Below are 11,122 nucleotides of genomic sequence, written 5' to 3'. Positions count from 1 at the left end.
CGACCCGTCAAGGTGGGTGAGCCGGGCCCAACAGTAATGTGTTAAAAGTAAATTAAAAAAAAAACCAACCCTAAAACTGTTTTGATTGTCCGTAAAACCTTATATGAGATACTTAGGCTAAACTGCATGACACTAGCATGATACGACAAAATAACACGTTAAAACAATTATTTAAAACTCATATCATATCAACGATCTTACTAACCGCTACTACTGAATCATTTGACATAAAAGTCAAGCTAGGTTTTTACCTCTTCAGTTGTCATACAAATCACCAACCAACTCATATTTACAGTATCAGATTTGAGCCAAATCTTTTCAAATCACAACGGTTAACATTTCATTGTATAACACAACATCGGTTTTAATTTTCTTTTATTTTTAATATTTATTGGTAAAAAAAAAAAAACAACATTATTGACACATGCAATGAGCTAAGCTATCAAATAATACACAAAACCCTCATGAAACAAATGTGTTAAAAGTAAATGCAAAAAAAAAAAACAACCCTAATGCCAAAAAAAACAACCCTAAAAAAACTGATTTTATTGTCTTTAAAACCTTACACGAGATACTCCCCACATCAACTCCCTTCACATTTTATACCCTTCCTTGACTCTCATTGGACATACACACAACCCCCCTTCCTTAGCGCGTGATACCCTTCACACTTCCCACCACCTTTCTCCTTCGTTTAAATAAATCTTGATTCTCCTCTGATAGCAACCCCTCATTCATTTCCTACCTTTTTTCACCCCACCCCCCTTCTTCTCTCTCTTCTTCCTCGAACCTTCAATTACTTATACAACTTCTGACTTCTTCTTCCTTCACCAATTTTGAACAAATCAAACATTTGATTATTTGAACATCACCAACAAAATCAAACCTTGTTCGTGTTCGTGTTCGGTTTCGTGTTATAATTATAACTCGATTCCTTCAATTCATTTAGCGTTCTTGCTCTCCTCCAATTAGTCCTTTTTTCCTTTCATCATGTGTATAAATATTTTATACATATAGTATAGTTTTCTTTTCATTTTATATTATCAATCATATCAATTTCAATTCATTATCAATCACCTTCTTCATCTCCTTCAATGAATCCACCACCACAACCGGCGTCGTCCCGCACTCGACGACGCCCCGACTTAACCCTCCCCCTCCCTAAACGAGACCCGGCTCTCGCGGTCCCGCTTCCGCTTCCTCCATCCTCCGCACCTACATCTGCTTCCACCTCAACCAACTCGAATTCTAACTCTAACTCGAACACAGCCGCCATATTGAGCTTCTCCGAGTTAGAGCGGAAGAACCGGATCGGGTCAGGTGCCGGAGGCACGGTCTACCAAGTAATCCACCGCCCATCATCTCGGATCTACGCTTTGAAGGTGATATACGGCAACCACGAAGAGATGGTGCGCCGTCAGATCTGCCGAGAGATCGAGATCCTTCGAGATGTCGATAATCCTAATGTCGTGAAATGCTTTGATATGTTTGATCATAACGGGGAGATCCAAGTTCTTCTTGAGTACATGGATCGAGGATCGCTTGAGGGAAGACATATAGCCGATGAATCGTATCTTGCCGAGTTATCTCGGCAAGTTCTTTCCGGTTTAGTGTATTTGCACAGAAGAAGAATCGTTCATCGAGATATCAAACCCTCGAATCTTCTAATCAACACAAACAAACAGGTGAAAATAGCTGATTTTGGGGTTAGTAGGATTTTAGCACAAACGATGGATCCTTGTAATTCGAGTGTTGGGACGATTGCGTATATGAGTCCCGAAAGGATTAATACTGATCTGAACCAAGGACAGTATGATGGGTATGCTGGTGATATTTGGAGTTTTGGGGTTAGCATTTTGGAATTCTATTTGGGTAGATTTCCATTTAATGTTGGTAGACAAGGTGATTGGGCTAGCTTGATGTGTGCTATTTGTATGAGTGCTCCACCGGAGGCGCCGGCTTCGGCTTCTCGTGAGTTTCGTGACTTTATCCGGTGTTGCTTGCAGCGTGAGCCGGCGAAACGGTGGACGGCGATTCGACTTCTAGGACATCCTTTTATTGTGCTGAATACAGCTGCTACTCAAAGTAGTCAAATTGGTAGTCAGAACCACCAGGTTCATACTTCTCTCCGTCAAATGTTGCCCCCTCCCCTCCCTCATTCATCATAATTTTCATTTTTAATTTTAAGTTAAAGTTAAAGAAGTCTGTTTTTTTTTAATGCAATTGCAAATTTTTTTTTTTTATTTGATGGTTTTTTTTTTTTGTAATTTAAATATGATGATGAGGAGGAGGATGTTTAAGGAGGATGAATAGGGGTGAAATTGTTGTAGCTGATGTTGTGATTCTGATGAAACTAAAAAGAAATTAATCATCAGTTATTGTAGCTTTTTCAATTGGATTTGGATAGTGTTGATTCTTCAATGGTACAAGAAGAAATGAGAAATTGTCTTATTTTCGCCATTATTAATACAACTTGCTCTCTTCTTATCAAATTTGGTTTGCAATTGTTGATTCTTTGCTCCATGTATGGCATTTTCCTCTTATTATATATGAAATGTTGTCATTTTTGCAGTGGTTGTTTATATGTTACTACTATTTATGATTAGTGGAAGAGAATGTATTGGTTGTTTAAGCACTCTCAAGTCCTAATTACTTGTGCAACATTAGAAAATTGTCATTATTGTGTTTTTATTTAAGGATTGCAAAGAATTAATCAAATTTGGGAAGATTGTGTTGACTGTTGGGTTGATTGTTGGGTTGGTTGAGATTGAATTGTTTATGTGTAGTTTGCCTTCAACGAGAAAAAGACTGAAGTTAATGTGCTGGTTTTTTTTTTTCATTTTTGTCAACTGATGTCGTAAGATAGTTTTTGCTGAGTGCAAATGATGTGAGTATTACGTATGTTATGGCGAATAAGCTAAGTAGATAACTCTGTCTGGGATTTTTAGTCTACTCTTGCTCACTCTCGTGTCTCCTCAGAGAATTCCCCTTGTGCAGTTGTGAATAAGCAGATAACTCTTGTCTCGGATTTTTAGTCTACTCTTGCTCACTCTTGTGTTTCTTCAAAACATCCCCTTGTGCAATTGTGAATTTTAGGCACGTCATGGCAATCATGGGTAATACCAATTGTTTTTCTTGTATATTTGAAGTCTGTTGTTCATGACAGGATTGCTGATTCGCGATCTCTTCTGTGAATTTCAATCTCCTAACAATATTCTGAGTACTTATTTGTGGGAATCACTAGAAGAGGATGCCTTTAGCTTCTGGTAGTTCAATCTTACCTCTGTAGAACATTCTTTGATATAGAATTTAGAACAATATTCTGAGTATATTTGTTAAAAACTGCTGCACATATTATGCTGGTCCAGTAGCCCCAACTTAATTAACACTTGATTTTGATTTACTATTGCACTGCTTTAGTTTTTATTGCATTATGTTTTTTGCAATATAGTAAAGCGACTTTATTATATAAACTAGATTAACCCTGTTGTACGGTTTTAAAATAAGAATTGAATTATAGACTTTTAACACGTACCGAAAGAAAATAACTTTCTCATTTTTCCTAACTAATTTCTAATTAAATATGAATATACAATTCCTGAAAGTGCATAATTTTCATATTTAATTATAAAATTTCAATTAAATTATATTATTAACTATTGTCAACAACTCGTAAATAACTAAATAGTATAATATGTGTGGAAAATCCAAAATTTAAATTTTAAAAATTCAAATGAAATATATTTTTAAAGATATAGAAATAGGGTAGATTAAAAAGAAAAAAAAAATATGGCATCATCCTTGCATTTTGGAGGGAAAAAATTAAATAAAAAAGTGACACTTATGACTTATGCAATGATGACATTAACGGTTGTTATTTTAGGATATATATAGATTGAACAATTTTGAGACAATCCAAAATTCTAAAGTGGCAGAATTGTTAGAATTTTCGGTTTGATTTTGAAATTTAGAATACTACCTCCGTTACTTATTATGTGCAACAAAGGGTATTATTTGTGAGACATAAAATATTCCTTTGTTGCACATAATAAGAAACGGAGGTAGTATCTAATTTGAAATGCTAATTAAAGTTAATGTGACACTGTCACACTGATTATAATTTGTATTGAATGAAATAAAAGTGGAAGCTTACCTTTTATTATTATTTTATTCTAACAATATTTTTTATATTCATTACTTAGATGTGCTGTTTTATAGTAATTGGAAACGATGTTGAAACTTGAAAGTTATGGGAAGTAATAAGATTTTACTTGGTTTTTTTTTTGAGTTTAAGATTTGATTGAAAGTAAAATAATACTCTGTATTGTTATTATTATAATTCATCAATTCGTATGATTTAAATATTTATTCATTTATTTATTGATGTATTATTGCTATTAAACTGTATTATCGAAAATGTGCATTATTAAGGGCATGTTTCGACTAAAAACAACTGAATTGAACAAAATTAGAATTTGTTATATACAACAAGGTGTGTACCATGCATCTAACTATTGAAACTTGAAAGTTATGGGAAGTAATAAGATTTTACTTGGTATATTTTTATTTTTTTTTATAAAAAAGGGGGATTGTCAAGAATGGAAAATGAGTTTAAGGATTTGATTGAAAGTAAAATAACACTCTGTATTGTTATTATTACGGAGTATAATTCATCACTTCATATGATTTAAATATTTATTCATTTATTTATTGATGTATTATTGTTAGTAAACTGTATTATCGAAAATGTGCATTATTAAGTGTCTATCCGACTGAAAGTAATAGAATTGAACAAAATTAGAATTTGTTATATACACCCAGGTGTGTACCGTACATCTAACTAACCTAAGGTTAGTTTTTGCTCTTTATTTGATGATAAAATGAAAAACAATCATCACAATAAGAACAAATACTCATGAGTGTACGGTGCACACGGGTATATATAACAAACTTTCGAACAAAACTGATTGAAGTTGAATTGAACTAAATAGAGCTGAAATGAATTGTTTTTGAGATAAGGAAATTAGGAAAAGAACTTAAATGAATTGATTGGAGTTGAACTAAACTGAATTGAAATTAAGCTGAAAAGAACAACTTCTAAGTGTAATATTTGAAGAAATTGAGAAAATTTTAAGTTTATTTAAGTTTATTAAAGTGTAATATCGAAAATGTGCATTATTAAGGGTCTGTTCCGATTGAATACAACTGAATTGAATAAAACTAGAATCTGTTATATACACCTAGGTGTGCACCGTACATCTAACTAACCTAAGGTTAGTTTTTACTCTTTATTTGATAATAAAATGAAAAACAATCATCACAATAAGAACAAATACTCATGGGTGTACGGTGCACATGAGTATACATAACAACCTTTCGAATAAAACTGATTGGAGTTGAACTAAACTAAATAAAGCTGAAATGAACTGTTTATGAGAATAAAATTAGAAAAGGAGCTGAAATAAATTGATTGGAGTTGAACTGAACTAAAGTGAAATGAAGCTGAAAAGAACAGCTCCAAATTTTAAAATTTGAAGAAATTGAGAAAATTTTAAGTTTATTTATTTTTATTGATTTTGTGTATGTGTGGGGTGATGTGCCAGACGGCCCAGACTGACATGGATCTAGGAAAAGATTTGGGACAAGTATGGAAGTGGGGGAAAATATGTTAAGTTGCTTTTGCTTTATAAAGTTACATGGGGAAAAGGGAGTTTTCAATCAGCAGTTATTGGCTTATAATTGATGATATAGAATCAACTTTAGCGACACTGTAAAATCTTCTTCTAACTCAACTCAACTCTTAAGGTGATATCACTGATATGGAATAGAGAGGAATTTCATGAGTCCCACTAGTCGCATAGTCCCTATATGCAAAAATGCATATAGGAGGGCAAAAGTGGAAAAGCGCTGAGGTTTGACATCCAGAATGGTACTTTTTATGGTTACAGTGGTACATTTTTTGTACTATTATGCATGTATATTGTACCATTAGATCTTAGTACTACTATTATATCTCACAATGGTATAATATTTTGATGTACCATTTACATACTTATTTGTACTATTAGCATAATATTTATACCACTACAACTTTTAATGGTACTATTTACCTATCAAATGGTACTTTATACTCCAACTACAACTTCAACTTTATTACTACATTGCCATCCTATATGCAATGTTTGCATATAGGAGCTATGCGCCAGACCTTCTCCGAATTTCATAATGGAGTACAGGGGTAAATAAGACTTTGCAAAGTCCATCTAAGTATCCCGTTTTCCAACTTTGGTACTTTCATGATTATATATTATGAGCAAATGACAATATTAAAACTAATAGTGACACGATGAATATTATCAATACAATATTCAAACAAATACTGATAATATAGTTTTTAGCGTTTAATAAACACGAAATCACTTTTATGATACTAATTATCTCTGCTCTACTACTTATATATAATATCGTCCGAGCAATACAGACAATATAATATAAGTATTGACAATTAAAGTTTTGAAATGACAATGTTTTTGAGTTTTAAAATTATTCTACTGATAAGAGTTTAGAGTACTGATGAGGCGGGACCTAGTGTGAGGAGAGAGAACTCTAAATTTAGGCCCCACACCATTACTTTATGAAACCCGTCCCGTTATACTCTATAATGAAATGGAGTATAGTACTCCGATACTACTTCCTCTGGAATAGAAATGTTTTCATACACTATAATAAACTTTTAAGTATTTAAGACCATCTCTCATGGTGAGACTCAACATTGAGTATTGAAATATAAAATGAGTTGTTTTTTAATTTCAATGGTGATATCCAACCCACTTCTTAATTTAGCAACTTATTTGAAATCTAATTTCTCAATGGTGAGACTATCTAAATTATACTAATGTCACTTTTAATTTACGCTCCACCAAATTCATATTGTAGGTTTTTCAAAAAAAAAAAAAAAAAAAAAAAAAAAAAAAAAAAAAAAAACAAAAACAAAAACTTAAATAAATTACAAAATATACTACCTCCGCTTCACATTACTCGCAACAAATTCCATTTTTGGCTGCTTCACATTACTCGCAACAAGTTTATTTCTTTCCTTATTTAGTAAGTTGTTACTTGTAAAATGACAGTTTTACCCTTACTTTTTTTTTTATAAACAAAACATTAGTAATCCTAATGTAATATTGTGTAAATTAACTGCAGTTAATTAATTTAATGATTCCCACCAATTTTAACCCATTGTTTTTAAAATTACCCCACATCCCAACCACCTTCATTGAATCAGCATTCAATTGAAGTTGAACGTGGTTGAATGCATTGAATTGGGGTTCTTGATTTTTCCAGAAAAAAACCCCCTTTCATACCCTACTTCTTCATATTCTCTATCAGTTTATCTCTCTCTCTCTCTCATCAAACGCTCCCTTTCACTCTCTTCTCACTTAGGGTTTCCTATTTCTCTCTCTTCAAAACTCTTGATTTCTCCATTCTCTCTGCTCCTACCTCCAAAAATGGCTTCTGATGATGATGAGAACCCCGATCTTCTGTGTTATGAGTCCCTTTCTGCCGTCACAAAATGCTCTGCCCCTATTCCATCCTTTATGAGGAACAATCCTCGAAGAGGATTTGGACTTAGGAAACTTCTGCGTCGCAAACCTGCTATTTCCAAATGGAAGATCTAGGGTGCAAAACTTGCTGAGTATATTTCCAGTGATGATGAACAGAAGCCACCTAAGGCCTCTAAGTCTACAGCCGCCGCTGTGCCTGTTGAGGTGATAGATGTGGTGGATTCACCAGTCAAAATCACCCCCCTTGTTGTTGCTGCTCCTGTTGGGCCTGCTGGTGGGGTCCCTGATGCTGGATTTGAGACGGGGGAGTCCAGGTCCGTCGAGCTTACTGCTGAGGAGATCCTTAGGCCACCTGAGTCCCATCCTATGATGGGTGGCACGAACGCTGAGCCTAGTTCTGCGGCAAAGCGCATCAGGTCTGGGCTTCTGGAAGGACTGGAGGTTGATGATGTGTATATGGCCTACCTTCAGATCTATTACCCCCAGTATTACAACCCCCCCAAACTAACTAGGCATCGTAATTTCTGAAACACTAATTTATAATTTTTTCTGATTATTTACGTTTAAGTTGGAAATTTGTTGAATTGTGGGTTGATTTGATTGCATGAGTTGTATGATTTAACTGGAAAACCACTGATGTTGGGTTGTAGCTTTATGTATGAGTCTCAAATTTGTTTTTTTTGTGGGCTGAATTGATTGTGCTTAGGTTTATTTGTTCATATGCCCTGATTTAAGTCTCTGCCTTTCATGTATTTGTTGGGGTTGAATTTTTTGTGTTGCCTTGGTTTGTTGTGTTGGCTTGAGGTGTTGTTGGGTGGAATGATTAGATATAGTAGTATTTTGTGTTGGCTTTGTATGGTATTGGGTTGAATATGTTGGTGGTTACCTTTGCTCTGTTTGTCTGGTTTGTTGTCATGGTTTGAATGACATTATGGTTTCAAAAGGGAAGCTGGATTGACTTGTTATGTTGGGTTGGTAATGATGCTATATTTCTCTAGGTTGCTGCGTTTTATGATGAACCTGGGTTTAATTTTGTTGCTGTGATGAGTACTTCTTCTGGCATGACTGAGTCCGTGCCCTGCCTATGTTAGATTCTTGATTATTTAGTCCCATTGATGGATATATTGAGTCCCAAATAGACCCTCCCATGCAATGAGTACCCCACACTTACAATGCATGACATGTTTTATGTTCCATATGATGAAGGGACTCAACTGATTGCTAGTTGATATATGTGGAAGCTCTAGTGACTTCAATATGAAGTTGCTGTTGAGGAACCCTTTATCTAATAAGCACTGAATTGAAAAAAACCCTATCTGATGGAAAACATACCAAAAAGTTTCTGTCTTTTCTTTTTACAAAAAGTTTTTTTGTTCTTTACAAAAGTTGAGAAAGATATACACTACTCCAGTACATGACTGCCCATGAATGTGGACTTCCTATTTACCAAAATACACATAACCAATACATAAACTAAAACAAAAGACAAGTTTAGGAATACTTGGTTATGTGTGGCAATCTATGTGTCCCAAAATGTTCATCTCTGTAGTCCCTTGTGCTTAATCTGGATCCACTTCTATGTTTGCCTCTTGTTGATGATTGCTTGTTGTATGTACTTCAATTGTATTCAAATACTGCACAACTGTGTTCAAAAGTCCCTTGTCCACCTCTAACAGATTTGGGAGTAACCCAAGACTGTCCAAGTGTCTTTTCCTCATGTGTGGAGGGACAAAGTTGTTCCCACCCATCTTTTCCAGTATTTTTTTCATGCATGACTGTAAGGTTATCCATGTGTACTTGTTGACAGTGGGGTCAAAAGCATCCCAGGCTTCTTCTACTCTCTCAATTAACTCATCAAGGTTCTTTGGAAATGATTGATATTGAATGGCTTGAATCACCCTGAATAGACCTAAGTCTAACACATTTAAATCTGGACTCTAAGCTAGTTGATACACAAACTGGATGTTGAACCCTTGTGCTTTACAATCTGCTATAAATTCTGCATCATTAGGCACTTGATGTGGCCTAGCATTGTCCCAATGTATTGTCACATTCTTTGGTAATTGTGAGGGGGGGGGCACTTTTTCATGTAATGCTGGTATCACATGATTAAGTAACATCTCCCTTATAGCATCTCTGTTCACTGACTGTATTGCCTTTGTTTCAAGTGTGCCTTTGTCTCTGTTTTTACTCTTCTTCTTTTCCATTTCATATTTCACTAAAGGAAATACCCATATTTCCCATGATGTAACATGTTCTTGTGTTCATCATATAGTGGCTTGCCTATCATACCCATGAACATTGCCTTGAGTTTAAACCTCTTAGATTGTTGTGCTCTGTATGGGTTCTCTTCATTTGGCAGTAAGTAAAATGTTTTGTTTTCAGGATTCAAAAAGAACCATTTCTCATCTATGTGAATTGTATATTGCATGTCAATGAATGTAGGGTCCCCTAATGATGGAACAGGATTTACCCAACTAAGTACCCACTTAAGTCTAGCTATTTTGTGATTGTCTGAAAGTGTTGGGTGATTTGTTGCAGTGTGTGTTCTTAGCCTACCCTTTTTCCTTAACCTATGTATGGTAGAAGAGGAGACATGTAGGGCAGCAGCATAGCTCCTTTCAGTGGTCCTCTTATAAAGAGGCACTGAAGTTAACCACTCATCAGTGTATTGTATTGGTTTAGGCCCAACTTTCCCTAGTTTTTTGGTCCTAACATCAATGACATTACCATCAATCAAGTGTTGTTTAATTACCTGAAACCATCTTGTTGTTGTTGATCTGTGAACATTGTGTTTTTTGGCTAAGTTGGATAAAAATCCTTTTGGCAAAGAGTCCCTTTCATATTAAGCAAGATATCATCAACAAGATGTCTTTTTTCATCTACTGTCATTTCTCTCCTTGCCCTCCCCCCTTCTGGTTGTTCATCTTCATGTGCTTATGCTTCTTCTGCATCATCAGCATCTGCATCATAACCATTGTCTTCATCTGAACTGTTGCCTTGTTGATTTTCCATTTCTGCTTTTCAATGGAAGTAGTGATGCAGTCCCTGGTTATAGAATTCTGCTTGGTGCTGTTCCTCTTCATAAAGATGATGCATTTGAAAAAAATCATCATCAAAGAAATCTTCCATGAGTCCCTCTTTTTTTTTTTTTTTTTTTTTTTTTTTTTTCAGATTAGGTGAAGGTGATGAAGTGGCGGTGTAGGGAATATTTCAAGCATTACCCCAAACTTGAACCCGACTGTGATCATACACTTAAGCATGGTGGCGTCCAAAGGGAAGTAAGCTAGAGCAAAAGAGTCGCCAACAAGTTTTAGGAACTTGTAAACCGTTCACAAGGTGAAGATTACACCCCTTAACGATCCATGAGATCGTCAACTCCAAAAGGTCCTGAACCAAATAGGGTTCGGGGATGAGGGTACAAATCAAACCTAAAAGAGATTGAACCTGCCCTAATAATAGGCCTCTACTTTATTCTTCTCGTATTCATGTGCGCTTTCTAACTAGCATGCAAACAACAGATTAACCCTAAACCTGTTTATCTATGTTGGTTGAAT

The 11,122-nt window shown here is 35.0% G+C and overlaps 2 protein-coding genes across 2 annotated transcripts; one reads left to right on the top strand and one right to left on the bottom strand.

Moving 5' to 3' along the window:
• The first annotated feature begins 728 nt into the window (after positions 1 to 728).
• LOC145580183 (mitogen-activated protein kinase kinase 5-like) lies at positions 729 to 2,520 on the top strand. Its single transcript, XM_081637575.1, has one exon. It carries the CDS (start codon positions 1,095 to 1,097, stop codon positions 2,166 to 2,168), a length of 1,074 nt encoding a protein of 357 aa, XP_081493701.1. The 5' UTR covers positions 729 to 1,094; the 3' UTR covers positions 2,169 to 2,520.
• Positions 2,521 to 9,783: 7,263 nt separating this feature from the next.
• Positions 9,784 to 10,651, bottom strand: LOC145577946 (uncharacterized). Its single transcript, XM_081635363.1, has 2 exons — positions 10,470 to 10,651; positions 9,784 to 10,402 (listed from the first exon to the last, which is right to left on the bottom strand). The coding sequence occupies exons 1-2, from the start codon at positions 10,649 to 10,651 to the stop codon at positions 9,784 to 9,786; spliced, it is 801 nt and encodes a 266-aa protein (XP_081491489.1).
• Positions 10,652 to 11,122: the final 471 nt, after the last annotated feature.

The sequence above is a fragment of the Chenopodium album genome, chromosome 14 (assembly GCF_948465745.1).
Source record: "Chenopodium album chromosome 14, dcCheAlbu1.1, whole genome shotgun sequence".
Lineage (NCBI taxonomy): Eukaryota > Viridiplantae > Streptophyta > Magnoliopsida > Caryophyllales > Amaranthaceae > Chenopodium > Chenopodium album.
The sequence above is the reverse complement of the archived record's forward strand: the minus strand, read 5'-3'. Positions and strand labels throughout refer to the sequence as shown.